Raw genomic sequence first — 19977 nt, 5'->3', positions numbered from 1 at the left:
CCGTAGCTGCTCACGCTAACCACGGGACCACGGCGCTCCTGATCTCACTTTGGCCTTGATGTTGCCCATCTTACGCATGGACTACTCAGTTTGTATATTTTGCATATTTTTTCATAGTTCCACACAATTTCTTCCTGTTTTCTCGATTGATCTGTGTTCTGTTTTTCAAGGCTTATCCAGTGTGCCAACTTATATCTATATCTGAGGGGGCTGCGATGGGGAGGTTCCCTTGTTAGAGCTACTTAAAACTAACTAAACTAAGGACATCACACACATCCATGCCCCGGCCGGATTCGAACCTGCGACCGTAGCGGTCACGCGGTTCCAGACTGAAGCGCCTAGAACCGCACGGCCACACCGGCCGGCACTTACTGAACGTCCCTCGTAGCTTTTCTTTTACTTTCGCAGAAAGGGAAACGTACAAGATATTCATAAATTTCTCATATCGTTTCCGAAAATCATAACTGCGAAACTATTCGAGAGAGAACATCGTGATTTTTTTATAAATATGTCCTCCCTGTACAGGAATATACGTAACGTGCGACTGCAGCTTGTGACACAAGGACGACGACATATCGAGGTTTGGGTCTGGCCATGATTCGTGCACGGGTAGCCGAAGCCGTTAAGGCGACCGCTGGCGTAAACCGGGCAAACCGGGTCAGAGTCCAGGTCCGACACGAGCTTTCACTGTAGCCATGCGCGCGTGTCAGAACGACTATTCCATCGCACTTCTTAATGACACAGACACTGTTGTTTAGTATCACGGATGTGTTCATGTGTGTGGTGTCGGTGTCAGCAGCCACAAATCCCAACGTTGTGGTGGCTCACATATCCAGAATTGTGAAACGTTACTTCATCTGGACACAGGCATATTTTCAAGAAGTCATTCTAAGCGACTATGGAGGCCAGTATAGATCACGCGGATGGATACCAAAATGGACGATTGTTTGGCTGTATTACCTGTAACACTTGCACTTTGTGGTACATAAAATTACGCGACCGCTAATATAACACGTTACGAGCAATCGTCCTTGGTTCCTGCAATTCGCGCGATGCACGACGAGTTGACTTGCTGAGGCTGAATTGAAATTCAGTCATCAAGTCTGTCAACACGTGCTTGAGACCTAGTCGTACTTCCACTTCGACAAAAATCTTTGACACTGCTTGTCTCATTAAAGCTTTTGAACCAACTCATTGTGCTTGTTTTTTTCCGGTGTTGACCTACCATACTGGCAGCGATAATTCTGCAGTACCATTGTAACAGATTTAGGTTCTCCATACCAGATAATACATGGAACTTTCTTCTGGCCTGTCGCTATTTTGATGCACCCCAAGTCAAATATGTAACATAGGACAAAAGGAAAAGAAAAAAGGTATGACAGCTGCTAAACTTTTTACAAAAAAGCACGATTCTCTATATCTAAAACTTTGAAACCATAGCGCGACTCTGTGGGCTCCCCGTACGTATTGCGTTAAATGAATCTATCGCTTTTGCTGAGCAGCTCCTAGTATACTAATTGAGAAACTGGTCGTCGTATACCACATTCACATGAAGCTTTCTAGATACTTGCTGGACGCACTACTTTGGTCTCACTTGCGTCTACAATTTTTAGCATTTCAACAAGTAGAATTTTGTGGCAAGACTGTTTTAGCTTTATTACGCATGTCATTGTTCCCAACTGCAACACACTGGCAAGTAATCTTTCAAGCGATTTAGCCTCACTTGACCATTTTTCATTGGCCCTAGTAACCTAGCTGTAAGGTGCATTAATTACATAATGAAGTAACCATCCATTTTGGTAACAATGGGACTTGATCGTTGTATAGCTTACTATGGCATCTGCACCTCTCATTAAAATTCTAATACACTACAAGTTGGCTGGTCAATCTGACTTTTGTCAGCGGTAACACACATATCTATAATACAATTTCGCGTATTTTTCATTTTGTAAAGGAAAAACGGGAAGACAGTTTCATCTTATAATCTGTCATTATAAAACCAAACTTCTCCAGCTATGAGCTGTCCACCTGTGAAACGGAAGGCTCTGTAATGACGCCGAGTTCTGACATTAAGAGGACAGACAATGTTGGCGTTGGAATTTGAGACAGCCAGCTCTCACTACAGGTTTAGCCTGGGTCGCCTTCTTCACCCTCTTAAGCGTTGATATTTCCAAGTGCACACAGAACTTTTTCATATTTGAAAATTGCTTCATTTGGTAACTACAGTCCTTTGCATTAGTGTTGTCCTAACGTGATCATGTTATTCGACTTACGGGGTATACGAGGGTCGCTGTTGAGATATGACATACTCTCTTTCCTAGCACCTCCCAGTCATTCAGCGTACGCTGTTTCCAGGATTACGTAATTTTCATTTTGAACGTAAACTCTTCTAATTTGTTAGGCAGGATGATTTTCCTCTTTAGTTTTTTCTTGCACAATAGACTTTTCGAACCTTCAGTTGGGATCCTCTTCAGGTTCACCTGGTGTTCCCAGATAGCTGAACACTGTCTAAGAGCAGTGTCGTGTTTACTTATCAGAGGCAGTTTGCCTGCACTTACTCTGAAGAAGTGCGGCTATTGGGCGAAACTTTTCAGTCTATTATTGCTGGTAACCCGACGAGTAGAATAATATGTGCTCTTATGAACGTACAAAAAGGATTCTGCTGAAACCTATTAAAATATTGAAATTAACTGTTCACCTTACTTTATAGCAAGTCATTTATTGAGGAAATTGAGACGTCTAGTTGTAAGCATAAATACTTTTGTGAACTACTCGAAAGATTTGTTAGTAATATTGAGCACGGTGAAAATGTACATGGGTGACAGACATTCTTGTAAGTTTTGATATGAAATGAGTATCCCAGTAGCAGGTACTTTGGAAATCAGAGGGGAGGAAGTTGTTCCGTATGTGCGTGACCTGGTCCAATTATGTCTGTAAACGAGCTGTTTAAGTGGAACGTAAAATTTTATCAGAATTGGTATTGCCATTGGTTAACCTTTATAGCCAGTCGCAGCTGACATTTTTATGCAACAATTTGAACAATATGCATTAATAAGTGCGCCACTAAAGTCTTCCGCTTGTCTCTACTATGTGAATGACACACAATAAGAGCTTGATACATTCCACAATGTGTCAGAATAGATTCATCACGCAATGAACTTCACCAGGGAGGTAGGGAATGATGTCAGTCTGTTGTTCCCACATGTGGTGATCCAACAGTGTAGGGAATGATGTCAGTCTGTTGTTCCCACATGTGGTGATCCAACAGTAGTCTAGACATAGTGTGTAGAAAGCCTAGAAACACAGATAAATATCTAGACGCCACTTCGTATCAGCACTCAGTCGAGAAGCAAGCATTGTTAAGCACTCTGCCTTCATGTGCCTTCCGTATCAACGGTAATAGCAGCTTGAAATCGCAGCTGAATCTGTTAAAGAAGACACTCAAGGCCAACGACTGTGATGGTTTATCCATAGAAAGAGTTTTCAAACGACATATCGTTAATTATGCTAATATGTAAGATGACGAACCGCCTTCTTCTCTGTTACGCTACCGTTCATTTATAGACTTACAACCCGCATATGCGGACTTATGTTTCCGTCATAACAAAATAAAAATCTTTTTGTGTGGGTGTGGCAAAGTGCATATAGAAGAAACGGGAAGGACTGGAAAAGAATGTACTGAACGGCACGACCGCCACAGGCAGTTAAAACAAAGTGTGATATGTGCGGGAAAGGAGCACTCGAGGAAGGTAGCCAAAATATAGATTTCAACAACGTACGAGTGCTAGCCGAGAAAAGCAACATTCAACGTCTGAGAAACGAGCGAGATTTATAAGAACGAATATTAACTCGAATAGAGAAGGCGGCTATAGGCTTCCAGTTTCGTGGCCTCCCGCAGTCGAGGAAGTAAATACACGGCGACGGTGCGCGAGGAATGCAAACAAGGACCAACATGCCAGCTTTGAGGCTCGATAATAATATCTGCATAAAAGTTTCCCGTCTCCTGCTCTTCTAGTTTTGCTATCTGTCCAATGACGGCGGCCCACCCACAGCGGCCGCAAAAATTTCAACAAATAACTTCACTTATTGAGAATGAACACGGGAAAATTCCGTTTTAAAATTTGCAAGGTACGCTTTATGTCCAAGCCACATTTTATTTCCTTATTTTCCTGTTTTACAATGTCGTATCACTTCTTTAGATACGATCAGTGAGTAAAGCGGTGCTGCAGAAAGCACAAGGTCGGGAGTGAGTAAGATTTCAGTTGCCACGCCGGCCGAAGGAGCCGGTGGACCATACGGCGCTGCCGGCGGGCGGCGGTGCGAGGCGCTGCGGCTGGACGGGAGAACGCATCACGTCAACTGCGGGGTGCCAGGGGGAAACAAAAACACAGTCGTCCTGGCGCGATGCAGGTACTCTCACTTAGGGAATATTCACTAATAAAAGTCTCCTTTTCCAATACAGATGTTAGGAGAAGCCTACGGGTAAATACTTTTTTACAACAATACCACAGTGCTAGAAATCGAGCATCGTAATAAACAAAAGAATAATGTTTAAACTAACGAAAACGTACGAACGCGTACGAAAAATTACGAGTGTGAGTACGAGATACAGGCTGCGCGCCATAGGCGCGAGTCGCCGATGGGATGCTTTCTGATCTACGAGGGCCGTTCAGAAAGTAACCTCCGGTTGATTTAAAAAAATACACCAAGTTAAATAAAAATATTTTAATATATAAATCTTACAACTACATCTTTGCACTATTTTTCTACATAGTCTCCATAGCGATTGAGGCACTTATCGTATCTCTTCACAAGCTTTGAAATTCCTTCTGCATAAAAATCACCCGCTTGTGCCTGGAGCCAGCCTGTGACCGCATCTTTGAGCTCTTCGTCGTCATCAAACCACTATGACCCGAGCCATTTCTTCAAATGCATGAAGAGGTGATAATCACTTGGCGCCAGGTCTGGGCTGTAAGGTGGATGGTTGATAACGTCCCACTTGAAGGACTCAAGAAGGGCTGTTGTTCTGCGAGCAGAGTGAGGACGGGCGTTATCGTGCAAAAAAACGATACCGGAAGTCAGCATACCACGGCGTTTCTTCTGTATAGCCCGTCGTAACTTTTTTATTGTTTCACAGTACACGTCTTGATTATGGTCGTACCACGTTCCATTAATTCAACCAACAACACCCCTTTGGCATCCCAAAACACCGTTGCCATCAGTTTTCTGGCAGAAAAATCTTGCGAGGCTTTTCTTGGTTTGGTAGACGAATTTGAATGTGCCCACATCTTTGATTGTTCTTTTGTCTCAGGGTTCACGTACTTAATCCAGGTTTCGTCACCGGTCACGATTCTGTTTAACAATGGTTCTCCTTCGTCCTCATAACGTGACAGAAAGTCTAATGCAGAGGCCATTCTTTGAGTTTTGTGGTGGTCGGTAAGAATTTTGGGCACCCATCGTGCACAGAACTTACGGTAACCCAATCTTGCTGTCACTATCTCGTACAAGGGAGTCTTAGAAATCTGTGGAAAACCAGTAGACAACTCCGACATTGAGAAACGTCGATTTTCACGAACTTTTGCATCAACTGTCTGAACGAGTTCGTCAGTCACCAATGATGGTCTACCACTCCTCTCTTCATCATGAACGTTTTCTCGTCCACTTTTAAATAAACGTACCCATTCACGGACAACTCCTTCACTCATAACTCTTGGTCCGTACACGGCACAAAGCTCACGATGAATAGCTGCTGCAGAATATCCTTTGGCTGTAAAAAACCTTATGACAGCACGCACTTCACATTTGGCGGGGTTTTCTATTGCAGCACACATTTCAAACTGCCACAAAAACTAAACTAGCGCAGGTATGACGTTCACTCGACCATGGCTTGATGCCGACTGACCTGTTGAGTGCGTGAACGCACAGATGGCGTCGCTACTCCCCCCACAACCCGCACTGTGACCAATCGGAGGTTACTTTCTGAACCGCCCTCGTAGTTCTGTCGTAAGACCACACTCTCAGGAAATTGCTAGTTTTCAGTTAATCATTATTAATTGTGTCGATATTATCAGTTTATGGTGGTTAGTAAATAAATAAATCATAATGACATACGTTTTGAACGTTATTCCGAATAATACACCTTTCCGCTTCATCAGATAGAATCACAGGAAGCATAACTGCTCTTTACAGAGAACCAGACGGCACTGATACTGCTTCTGCGAGGGATATAAACTTCGAGAGATTCTCAGCAAAACAGCTAGAAAGCATCCTATACGACGACTAACTAAGACATTCCAAGGACAGATTGTCTTAACCTCCGCAAAATCTGATGCAAAAGCGCATGGGTCGGGGGTCGGGAGCGTTCTTGCAAAGCGAACGTGACACTGGTCTTTGAAACTATTCTGCTAATTTGGAACTCCGGAGTACCCTAGAGGAAATCTGAACAGAACGGTCGAAACGGTGATTGTGGAAGAAACGTGCTACAAGATTTTACCTCCAACGACAACAATCACAAAAGCGTGCAGACCCACATTGTTTTATTTCTGTTTTCAAGTCTCTGTGAGCTTTGTAAAGTGTATTCTGTCTGGTAACGTATTTTCACTGTTTATGGATCGTATTTTCTGTAGTCTACGTTGGGGACCAAAATACTGACCGAGGAGCTGTAAAATCGTTGTAGAACATCGAAACAGGATCGTACGCTTCAAAACACCGAACGACCGAACGGTCACAGAATTATGACTAAAAACGTATGATACAGAGTATAAGTACAGAATCATCGTGAAAGACTGGCAGTACTTGTATGTCATTTATAAAATAATAAATATGCAGAAAGGGAATTAGTCACAAAGATATTTAAGACAAAAAATGGTGATGGCGAGCCACTAAGGGCTGCTGGTTACCTACGCGGTTACAGGTTGCAAACGGACTAGAGATTCTGTACTTATACTCTGTATCACACGTTTTTAGTCATAATTCTGTGACCATGTTATAGACCATTCTTTGATTTAAATTCTGACGAAGACACTCCTAGCAGTGTTGAAACACGGTTAATTCGTTAAAAATAGTGACCGAGGGCTGTTTTCTTTCAATTGTAACTATTCTCGGTCTCTGAACGTGCAGCCATTTACAAAATTTTGTGATATACTTCTATTTCGGCCCACTTACATACGTTCTTATGTCTTTCATTTATCACTATATGGTATTCAACAGCAAACAAATATTTATTATGATCGAACAGTCCACGGGTGTATTGCCGCTTCATAGTGACGGACACAACATTACGGCTATCAATCATGTCTCCATCGTCAGGTGCGCTGACGAATTGAGCTCCTGAGGGCGGGTGGCCGCCTTATAACCCCCCCCCCCACCCCGCTAATGGGCCGTTCCTTCCGTGGAGTATTCTTAATTATACTCAGTGCTGGTTCCCATACCTTGCTACAATTATAACCGCAGTCTCGGTTGATGAGTTCGTCCCTGTTGCGAATTTCGATGCTCTCTCTCTGACAACGCTGTCCCAGTATTTAGCAGTCTGGGCCGAGATCTTGGTACGCTCGTAATCCAACTCTTGTTTTCCGGACAAACAGTGCTCTCCGACCGCCGACTTGTTAGGATACTTCAGTTGTGTGTGCCTTTGATGTTCTGGGCAACGATCTTCGATGGTGCGCACTGTCTGTCCAATACAAGTCTTACCACACTGATAGTGAATCTGGTATACACCTGCCTTTCGCAATCCGATATCATCTTTCACACTTCCCAATAACGCTCATATTTTATTGGGCGGGCAAAAGATAAACTCGATGTTTCTTTAATATGCGTCCGATATTCCCCAATAGTGCGCCAGTGTACGGAATAAATGCAGTGGCTACTTCTTCCTCTGGGACTCCTTCCGTCCTCAAAGGTTGTACTGTAGTGGTGGGGCAGAGAACGCGTCTAATCTGCCATTCCGAGTACCTGTTTTCTCGGAATACGGTACTGACTGGTTCCAGCGCCTGGGGCAGACTCTCTGTGTCTGGGATGCTGCGAGCCCTGTGTACCAGTGTTTTTAGAACCCCAGTTCTCTGAGAAGGGTAGTGACAGCTGTTTACATGCAAATACAGATCAGTGTGCGTTTTCTTCCTGTACACACTGTGACGTCCAGGAATGGTAATCGTCCTTCTGCTTCGGTCCCCATTGTGCATTGTATCTTGTGATGTATGGAGTCCAGGAGCTTGTCCCTGCCATGGGGCCAGGTGACGAACTTTTCATCCACATAACGGAAAAAGCAAGTAAGTTTCCATTCGGGTGACGCCAAGGCTTCCTCCTCGATGTACTCCATATACAAATTCGCGCCCACGGGTGACAGTGGGCTACGCATCATGACTACTTCCGTTTGTTCACCGTATTCTCCATTAACAGAAAATACGTGGAGGTCAGGAAATGTTTGATAACGTCGGTGGTCGTCTCGTCAAATTTCTGGCTATAAGCACGACTATAGCTAACACTTGGTTCAAGAATCATAAAAGAAGGTTGTATACATGGAAGAATCCTGGAGATACTAGAAGGTATCAGTTAAATTATATAATGGTAAGACAGAGATTTAGGAACCAGGTTTTAAATTGTAAGACATATCCAGGGGCAGATTTGGACGCTGACCACAATCTATTGGTTATGAACTGTAGATTAAAACTGAAGAAACTGCAAAAAGGTGGGAATTTAAGGAGATGGGACCTGCATAAACTGACTAAACCAGAGGTTGTACAGAGTTTCAGAGAGAGCATAAGGTAAGAGTTGACAGGACTGTGGGAAAGAAATACAGTAGAAGAAGAATGGGTAGCTCTGAGGGATGAAGTAGTGAAGGCAGCAGAGGATCAAGTAGGTAAAAAGACGAGGGTTAGTAGAAATCCTTGGGTAACAGAAGAAATATTGAATTTAATTGATGAAAGGAGAAAATATAAAAATGCAGTAAAAGAAGCAGGCAAAAGGGAATACAAGCGTCTCAAAAATGAGATCGACAGGAAGTGCAAAATGGCTAAGCAGGGATAGCTAGAGGACAAATGTAAGGATGTAGAGGCTTGTGTCACTAGGGGTAAGACAGATACTGCCTACAGGAAAATTAAAGAGACCTTTGGAGAGAAGAGAGCCACTTGTATGAATATCAAGAGCTCAGATGGAAACCCAGTTCTAAGTAAAGAAGGGAAAGCAGAAAGGTGGAAGGAGTATATAGAGGGTCTATACAAGGGCGATGTACTTGAGAACAATATTATGGAAATGGAAGAGGATGTAGATGAAGATGAAATGGGAGATACGATACTGCGTGAAGAGTTTGACAGAGCACTGAAAGACCTGAGTCGAAACAAGACCCCGGGAGTAGACAACATTCCATTGGAACTACTGACGGCCTTGGGAGAGCCAGTCCTGACTAAACTCTACCATCTGGTGAGCAAGATGTATGAGACAGGCGAAATACCCTCAGACTTCAAGAAGAATATAATAATTCCAGTCCCAAAGAAAGCAGGCGTTGACAGATGTGAAAATTACCGAACTATCAGTTTAATAAGTCTCAGCTGCAAAATACTAACGCGAATTCTTAACAGACGAATGGAAAAACTGGTAGAAGCCGACCTCGGCGAAGATCAGTTTGGATTCCGCAGAAATGTTGGAACACGTGAGGCAATACTGACCCTACGACTTATCTTAGAAAATAGATTAAGGAAAGGCAAACCTACATTTCTAGCATTTGTAGACTTAGAGAAAGCTTTTGACAATGTTGACTGGAATACTCTCGTTCAAATTCTAAAGGTGGCAGGGGTAAAATACAGGGAGCGAAAGGCTATTTACAATTTGTACAGAAATCAGATGGCATGAAAGGGAAGCAGCGGTTGGGAAGGGAGTGAGACAGGGTTATAGCCTGTCCCCGATGTTATTCAATCTGTATATCGAGCAAGCAGCAAAGGAAACAAAAGAAAAATTCGGAGTAGGTATTAAAATTCATGGAGAAGAAGTAAAAACTTTGAGGTTCGCCGATGACATTGTAATTCTGTCAGAGACAGCAAAGGACTTGGAAGAGCAGTTGAACGGAATGGATAGTATCTGGAAAGGAGGATATAAGATGAACATCAACAAAAGCAAAACGAGGATAATGGAATGTAGTCGAATTAAGTCGGGTGATGCTGAAGGTATTAGATTAGGAAATGAGACACTTAAAGTAATAAAGGAGTTTTGCTATTTGGGGAGCAAAATAACTGATGATGGTCGAAGTAGAGAGGATATAAAATGTAGACTGGCAATGGCAAGGAAAATGTTTCTGAAGAAGAAAAATTTGTTAACACTGAGTATAGATTTAAATGTCAGGAAGTCGTTTCTGAAAGTTTTTGTATGGAGTGTAGTCATGTATGGAAGTGAAACGTGGACGATAAATAGTTTGGACAAGAAGAGAATAGAAGCTTTCGAAATGTGGTGCTACAGGAGAATGCTGAAGATTAGATGGGTAGATCATATAACTAATGAGGAGGTATTGAATGGAATTGGGGAGAAGAGGAGTTTGTGGCACAACTTGACAAGAAGAAGGGACCGGTTGGTTGGACATGTTCTGAGGCATCAAGGGATCACAAATTTAGCATTGGAGGGCAGCGTGGAAGGTAAAAATCGTAGAGGGAGACCAAGAGATGAATACGAGTACATTAAGCAGATTCAGAAGGATGTAGGTTGCAGTAAGTACTGGGAGATGAAGAAACTTGCACAGGATAGAGTAGCATGGAGAGGTGCATCGAACCAGTCTCTGGACTGAAGACAACAACAACAACAACAACCACGACTGACTCTTGTAGAGGCAGCTTGGTGAATAACGAAACAAACTGTCGAGACAATTTCTGGCTGCAAGACTCAGTTATCCTGGTGAGCTTCTACGTTGTTTCATTATTCACCAGGTAGCATCTATTAGAGTCAGTCGTGATTATATCCAGAAATTTGAAGACCACCGACCTTTTCAAGCATGTCCTGACCTCCAAGAGAAGAGCTGATGGCACATTGGATCACGGTGTGTACAGGAAGAAAACGCACACTGATCTGTATTTCTACGTAGTCAGCCGTCACCAACCTTCTCAGGGAAATGGGGTTCTAAAAACACTGGTACACAGGGCGCGCAGCATCTCAGACGCAGAGAGTCTGCCCCAGGAGCTGGAACGCATCAGAACCGTATTCTTCCGAGAGAAAGGGTACTCGGAATGGCAGATTAGACGCGCTCTCTGCCTCACCACTACAGTACAACCTTTGGAGACAGAAGGAGTCACGGAGGAAGGAGTAGCCACTTCATTTACTCCGTACACTGGCGCACTGTCGGGGAAAATCGGACGGATATTAAAGAAACACCGAGTTAAAACTGTCTTTTACCCGCCCAATAAAACACTAGCGTTACTGGGAAGTGTGAAAGATGATCTCAGATTGCGAAAGGCAGGTGTATACCAGTTTCACTATCAGTGTGGTAAGACTTGGATTGGACAGACAGTGCGCAACATCGAAGATCGTTGCCGAGAACATCAAAGGCACACGCAACTGAAGTATCCTAACAAGTCGGCGGTCGCAGAGCACTGGTTGTCCGGGACACGCGAGGTGGTTTACGACCGTACCAAGATCTCGGCCCAGACTTCTAAATATTGGGACAGCGTTGTCAGAGAGAGGCCATCGAAATTCGCACATAGGACGAACTCATCAAATGTGATTGCGGTTATAATTGTAGCAAGGCATGGAACCAGCACTGAGTATAATTAAGAATACACTCAGCAACGAAAACAATCTGGCGAGCTGGGCGGACGCAGCAACTACACCGACCCCTACGTCTCCGCGACTACCGACGCGCGACTGTGGGCGCGGACCGCGGAGGGAACGGCACATGGGGGGAGGGCATATAAGGCGGCTGCCCGCCCTCAGGAGCTCATTTCGTCAGCGCACCTGACGATGGCGACATGATTGATCGCCGTAATATTGTGCCCATGGACCAGCAGTATACCCATGGACTCTTCGATCAAACAAATTCCCCGGGAGAAACTGAAGAATCACATTATTTATTATTATAATATGATTATACGAGGGTTGGAACTAAAATAGTGGCAACTATTTATTCACAATCAATACAAAAGAGTTACATGTTTGCACCTGTTACTGTCCTTCAAAGTATTCACCAGCGTTGTGTAGAGCCTATTGCCAGCCATGTGGAATGCGTAGTACACCGTTAGCAGAGCCTGCTATGTTGGTGTGAATGGAGTGGTCTACTACCTGTCGAATCTCTGATACAGTTCTGAAGCGGATGCCACCTTCATCTTGGGAATCAAATGCACAGTATGACTGTTCGTTTTTGGAGCATCACCTGCGACCAGCTTTGCAAAAGAAGCAGCGACACTTTCTGCGCAGCCCATCCATCATTTCACACGACAATGCGCGGCCGCATACAGCGCAAGCTGTGGCTCCTCTGTTTGGTCGATGGGACTGGGAGGTACTGTATCATCCACCATACTCCCCGGACTTAGTCGTTGTGACTTTGATTTGATTCCGAAGATGAAGAAACCACTTCGTGGCATTCGCTTCAGAACTGTTCCACAGATTCTCACCATCAATAGAACAGGCTCTGCTAACGGATACTACGCCTTCCACGTTGCTGGCAACGGATTCTACACAGCACTGGTGACTACCTTGAAATACAGTAACAGGTAAAAACATGTAAATCTTTTGTATAGGTTGTGAATAAATAGTTGCCACTATTTAAGTTCCAACCCTCATACTATTGGCACCGACGGAAGTACACTGCTCAAGTCGTACAAATCATCGACTTTGTACACATACGAACAAACACGCTTTCACATACACTACGCTTTTAATTTTCTTATCTGGGACATACAGCCGCACAATTAAATCAAAAACAGTTTCCATCCTTCGGTTCCGACCATGGGTAGCGGCATGCTGTAGAGCAAATACCACAACTGGAAATCCCCCTCCCATGTATTTCCTATTGGTATTCCCTCTGCCTCACTTCAAGCACACCTGGTATTTCGATGAAAAGTTTTTGAGTTTAAAATGGGTCTTCACTCAAACAGCCCGCTTCTACCCAGAAAAATAGAAACGGAATACAAGGTCTCCTTTATCTACGCCCACACGACTACTCTTCAGTACACACTTAAGTGCCCGACACAGGATTCATCAAATAACTTTCAGACTATTTATCTGCCGTTCCGCTCTCGAATAGCACGTGGGAAAAACGAACACTGAAATCTCTCTGTGCGAGGTCTCATTTCTTTTATTTTATAACGATGGCGATTGTCCCCTTGTGTAGGTGACGGCGAACAAAAATATTTTCGCATTCAGAGGAGAAAATCGGTCATCGAAATTTGATGAGAAGATCCTGCCGCAACGAAAAACGCCTTTGTTTTAATGATTGTCACTTCAGTTCTCGTATCACGCCCGTGGCACGCTGTCCGCTACTCCGCGGTAATACAAAGCGAACTGTCCTCCTTGAAGGAGAGGGTGCCATACCGCACAGCAATACTGCAGGAGAGAACGCACAAGCGTAATGTGCGTAGTCTTTTCAGTAGATTTGTTGCATCTTCTACGTGTCCTTCCAATGAAACGAGGTCCTTGGTTCGCTTTCCCCCAGCATTTTCTATATGATAATTCCAGCTTAAATTGTTTGTAATTGTTATCCTTAGGCAAAAAGTTGAATTGACGTAATTTAAATTTGTTTGATTTCTCGTGTAAAAGAAACTTAACGGATTTCTTTTAGTACTCATGTGAAGGACCTCACACTTTTTACACTTTAAAGTCAATTTCCGCTTTTCACACCACACAAATGTCTCCATCATTTCGCAATTGATTTTGAGCTTCTGATGACTTTGTTAGACGGTAAACGATTGCATCATCTGCAGGCAATATGAAGGGGCTGCCCAGATTGTCTCCTAAATTGTTTATGTAGATAAGAAAAGGTGTGGGTTGGTAACACTTCTTGAGCTGTACCAGATATCACTTCTGTTTCACACAAGCATTATTGAAATATATTCACTAATCGTAATAAATGTTCAGAAATGTAATTAATCTTATAAACGTAGGCTTCTGGGGCCTTTGTCACTCTCAATAAAATTTTTTCTGGGTTTGTGACCACATTGTCAATATGTAAAACTACCGACGTTTCGGTCACTGTTACAAGTGACCTTCTTCAGGGCGATTTTGTTTCCGGTCACAAATCCAGAAAAATTTTATTGATTGTAATTCATCTTCTTCAGTTTACTATTTCATGCACTCATTTTTATGTTTATCTTTGTTTTTGCTGTTCTAGTTGTTGGAGGTGAGACGATGTCAACAGACAATACTGTTTATCCCTCTTCGGATGAAGAAAGTGACAAACAAGGGACGAGTACTTCCAGTAACAGACTTCCAGCTGACACGGTGCTCGCTGTCTGCTGCGTTATACTTACAAGTCGTGTTCTGTACGTAGCCAGTATGTGGTAATCAGCACAATGCCTTCCTTAAGCCGTGTGCTTCAAATCTCTTTCCGATTCTACATTTAAAGAGATGTCAGAAACGACATTATGCCTATGGAAATCCAGTACATAGAGCGAATCACTCTGTGATAACGTAATTAAAAAGTTATACATTGCCCTCAAGTGGCAACTGTACCAATTTTTTTTGAAAGATTTAATCACTTTTGGAAACGGTGTTGCCTTTGGATGAGAAAATGTCTAATAGCATCAAGATACTTCAGAAGATTTTATAGCTCTTTGAGTAGCAGATCGAAGTACAAAAGCCCTTGATCTAAGATCTCATGTGTAAAGAAGGTGGTATTCATATCGTTAATAAAAATTTCGTAAGCGTTATACGTTTCAGCACTGACCATTTAGGTGCTGAGTGTTTATTTAAATTATATACTTTGTGGTCTGAAAAGAAGACAAAAAACTGAAGAATGTGACACATCAAAGGAAACATGAAATATCGTTTTCATTGAAGTGTGTCTCACAATGTAATCAATAAAAGCTGAAGAATTTAACGATGTTTAACAATAAACTCTTACAGAACTTACAAACTTGTACAAAATCAGTCAAATATTTTTGTACAAACCAAACATCACGTTTAGAATGTAACATTCTTCTGTATCAATAGATCAACTGCTTGTGTACAGCAAATATAATGCCAAAAAATGACGTGCACAGCTTGTTATCTTTATGTGAATCTCTTTCCACATTAAGTCAGTTCACTCTGATTGTTTTTATTGCAGGTTAAATAATCCTTTTCCTTGGGACGAGAATTGTTTCAAACATACAGAAATTCAGGACTATTTTGCGTTCACTTGTTACCAAAAATGTATTGTTTAAGATTACATTTAATTTACATTAAAGAGGCGCTGTCACGCCCGGTGTCCCGTATGACTACATTTAGGTTTAAGTAGTTCTAAGTCTAGCGGACTGATGACCTCAGATGTTAAGTCCCATAGTGCATAGAGCCATTTGAACTATTTTGAACGAGAAACAAAATCAAGGTTCCTAGTATTTGTGTATGCATTCGTATGAGTACTGTAGCAATCATGTGGTCTTCTTCTTTCATTCATTGCGTGAAGTGGGAAAACATTTTTAGAAAGAGCTTTGTAATTTGTCTGTTGTGTAGTAAAAACTGTGCGCCTGACGCCCGAGATCCAACTAACAATGAACTAATTAAAAAGGAATACAGAATAGTAATGTTAAAAATCTGTAGGTACCTGTTTACAAGAGATGATAGAAGTGGTGGCCACGGGCATTTCGAGACAGAGTTGCCACTTCACAAGCAATTCCACAAGAGAAAGTTAACCGGCACGTGAGGTGTACCGGTTTTATGTGGGCACCTTGTGTAAAGTTGTCGTGTAATATATGAGATGTGCAGTTTAGGTCCTCATATCAGTAATCACTGAAATTGGGTTCAAAATAATAATTAAACAACTACACTCTTGAACCACTAAGATCACAATATAACTTCAAAAAAAGCTCTCGCTATCATGAACTTCGCAAAACATCTCACTAAAACGTCAGATCACTTCGCGTTGCATTCAGAATCCATCGATCTACCAGGACAGTAATTGACGATTTAACTTTGTCTGAAACATACATCCATGCAAGGGACGAAGTGGTTATTCGTAACAGTTTGCAATAGCAGATTGTAAGTAATTCAGTTAACTGTTGGTGGCATATCTGATGATTTACCTGGTGAGACCAGCAGCAACATGTTTGCACAATATGGCAGCCGTGCTGCATGCAGCTAACTGCTCAAGGTAATCAATGAAATGGTATGGGCACAGCAATATAATTTAAGGAAAAGCTTATTAATGTAAATTTACACATTTTTGCCTAGATAGTACTGTTGACTCACAAAGTTTACAAAAAAATGTTCAAACGTATGTGAAATCTTATGGGACTTAACTGTTAAGGTCATCAGTCCCTAAGCTTACACACTACTTAACCTAAATTATCCTAAGGACAAACACACATCCCCATGCCCGAGGGAGAACTCGAACCTCCGCCGGGACCAGCAGCACAGTCCATGACTGCAGCGCCTAAGACCGCTCGGCTAATCCCGCGCGTCACACACAGCTTACATGGCTTCTCAAAGTAGCAAAAATAAATAAATAAATAAATTTTTTGCAATGAATAAAGAAATTGCAAACTCTGAAATACGATTTCTAGCACGACAATAACTCTTTAATGCTGCCGGAGGGGATAGGAAGCTTGAACTTTGATTTCATCCTTTGTGGATATGATATCGTGGTTGTAAAAATCATTTCTAAAACGGCGGCTCAATCACCTATTTACAGCGTAAAACACAGTACACTTTACGCATTCTGAAGGTCAAGCCTTCATCTTCAGAAATACTGTACAAGAAACCTCTAAGAGCGACCAGTATGGCCTACGTAGTTCTCAATGCAGGTATTACGTTGAATTTTGTAGACACCAGTTCTCTCGTATTTTTCATCGATGTTAAAAGATTTGAAAATATTTGTCACTTTCTGAAGAAGATTACTGAAGTGTGGGATTGTGACCTTAAGTATTCCGGACGGCATTCTCCTTTACATTCTTGCACTGTTTTTGTACGGAAATTTATTAATAGAGCGTTTCGCGACAGTCGTTAGGTCTGGCTAGCTTTTTTATGATGTTTATCTCCATTATCCTGTCTTGTTTATTTATCGGAACACTAAATTATTAGACATCGAAAGGCAGAAAGATTTTGGTTATTGGGATGAGAAGAGTTACTGTGCATTAAAATATCTGTTGTACTCGACTTCCTGAATACTTTGAGGGAATGTCTAATATCTTGCTTCATAATATTTAAATTGGAAAATTGCAGGTCACAATTTTTCTCCCGTTTTACATTGAATCCAGTTTTATCGTGTAAGTCAGTAAATTCATTTACAATTTCAGCAACTTCTTTTTCCCTCCATCATTCAAAAGCAGCATATTGTCTACACAGTGCTTGTAGAATAAGATTTTGTCCGTGCGGTGTTGCATGTTAATGAGGATCTTTTTTTTTCATGATGAATAGCGAAAATGTCTGTTACAGTTCCGTACACGCCTACTTTCACGTTTCGATTGTTACCTCCTATTGATACTAAGAGATCTTGCCACACTTGTCTGTAAAACAGAATCTCGATGGGCAACTCTTACATTTGATGTGCAGTGAGTGGAAGACGTTTGAGGCATTATAAAACCACCCCATCTTAAACATTTTACGTCTTTAGTTCATGGATGTATAACTAATAGAACGCAGTGCGCTATACTGGATAGTGAACATCATACATTTCAGTATACGTAACTATTCAGCAGATTGGATGATTAACACTTAAAGATAGTTCGGAGATAGTGGTGTTGTGTAGAGGGGAAGTATATTTTACGAAATTTTATTGTGTTTCCCTGTAATTCGAGTGGTATGAGTTTCAGCAGATCGGTCATGTGGACTCGGAAAACTTCCTCAATGCTGTACAAATATCAGGATGTGGTAGATAAACGGTATGGTTCACACACTCGTTACCCATTTTTTCTTCAATATGGTTAACGAAAATGTTTGCTATGGTTCCATAACATACTGGAGCCTAAACCAGTCCGTCTTTTTGCAGATAAAATTTATTCTTAAATAATCACAGTTTTATTTGAGAACGCGTGCTAGACGTTTAATAAATTCGACAATTTCCTGCTGACATAGTCCTTCGTTCTTCAGAAAATTTTGCTTTGGTCACCTCAACGGCCTCATTAACAGGTAAATTCACATAAAGGTTTTTAATATCTATTTTTAATGTCTACAGGTAGAAGGCAAGTACTATCAGCAATAGGCTTAACCTTTTTTTAAAAATTTTGTATTAAAAGACGGTCTTAGTATGGGTTACAAACAGAACGGCGAAAATTAAAAAAGTATCGCCTCGTGGTTCCAAAACCGCGATCGTCTTCCATTGGCTGACGGCCTAAAACGGCCTCGAAGGAACCTGTTGTGACTAATCAGAGCTGGTTGTAGTACGATGGCGTGCGGAAAAGTAATGGTTCTGAATTTTTTATGTGAAAACACTTGAAGCTCTTTAAACAAACCAAACTTTTATTAACATTCTACATCTTTTCTCCTCACGAGTACATATTTGCAGCCCTCTGCCGCTAGAGGGCTCCGAATTGTAGCGTCTAACATGGCGGTGTGTGATGTAACTATGTCGATGCGTGAGAAACAGCCTGCTGTAATCGAGTTTGAAACTCGAACATTTCGTCCACACTTGGAGCCCTCTCTCCTTCAGAATGACAGCGTCAGACATGTATAACAATCCGACCCCTTTGGGGCCGCTGTCGCCGATCATCCTCCATACGGGCTCGACTTGGCGCCATCCCATTTTTCAGCCGTTTCCAAAACTTGAAGATCACCTCCGAGGACTTCTTTTGAATAGCGATGAAGCGGTGCAAGCAGAATAGTGGCCGTGGCTCCGCCAAAAATATCAAACATATTACAGTGGCGGTATTAACACACTGGGCTCTCGTTGGGAGAAATGTGTTCGTCGCCAGGGTGACTGCGTTCAGAAATAAAGAATTATAATAATTTTTGTTTTATTTAAGAAGCTTTAAGAGTTTTCAAGTAAAAATTAGGAGACATTACTTTACGGCACACCCTCGTATAAACACGCAAAGGGTTGCAAAGGTAAACTCGAATTTAAGAAAAGTAAAAATATTCTTAGAAAATAATAAAATTGCAAATGAACAGGTAGCCTTCAGTTCGTAGTGAAAACAGAAGTATGAGTATGTGAGTATAAAGCCACAGTTCGAACTGAAGTAATACAATAACTGCAGATCCAGGAGAAATCGTTAATTTGCTGATTTCACCATACGCCAGGTAACGTACGCCTAAGCAACGCCTGGATAGTGGAAAGTGGAAAGTAGCTAGCAGCAGCAGACGAACTTCCACCCACTGCTACACCTCAGTCTGTGTCCACAGGATTAGGTAGTTAATATCTCAAAATTATGTTAGTGTGACAATGCTCATCGTGGAAGAAACCGATTCGAGTCCCGATGATAGACAATATTTCCAGCGCCTGTTCGAAAAAGGAAGAAGAGAAGGCGGTAAGCAGTTTCCTTATGATCAGCCTATGAGTAAATATCATGGAATAAAGATCGAACCTCTCTCTCTTTGGATGGCACGTACGCCAGAAACTGCGGCATCTTTGATGATGTTCAGTTCCCGGTCGGCTGTCTACTAGCACCGTGCCCACACTCTTCATGCTCCCTCATCGCCATCAACAACGCCATCACAACTCTACCATCTGCTGTACGTACACTCATCTCGACACATGTACTAAAATGTTTACATTTAAAACATCTAACTGCAGTACGTCGTCAACTACAAAAGCCTGACCAGGTCACGAGGCACGTGGTATCGACTGAGTATGCACAAACGAGGGCCTTAAAATAAGTTAGGCAACACACTTTTTTCTCGGGTAACTTGGGTAAAAAGTGCAGGATTTGTTGTGGGACA

General features: G+C 42.1%; 1 protein-coding gene across 1 annotated transcript in view; it reads left to right on the top strand.

Annotated features, from left to right (window-relative positions):
- LOC126235622 (glypican-5-like) overlaps positions 1-15140 on the top strand; it is a 208122-nt gene extending 192982 nt beyond the window's left edge. Inside the window, exon 7 of the mRNA XM_049944334.1 lies at positions 14297-15140. Coding sequence (XP_049800291.1) covers positions 14297-14469 — 173 coding nt within the window. The 3' untranslated portion in view covers positions 14470-15140. The remainder of the gene's footprint in view (positions 1-14296) is intronic.
- The last annotated feature ends 4837 nt before the right edge of the window (positions 15141-19977 follow it).

Source organism: Schistocerca nitens, chromosome 2, assembly GCF_023898315.1.
Source record: "Schistocerca nitens isolate TAMUIC-IGC-003100 chromosome 2, iqSchNite1.1, whole genome shotgun sequence".
Classification (NCBI taxonomy): domain Eukaryota; kingdom Metazoa; phylum Arthropoda; class Insecta; order Orthoptera; family Acrididae; genus Schistocerca; species Schistocerca nitens.
The sequence above is the reverse complement of the archived record's forward strand: the minus strand, read 5'-3'. Positions and strand labels throughout refer to the sequence as shown.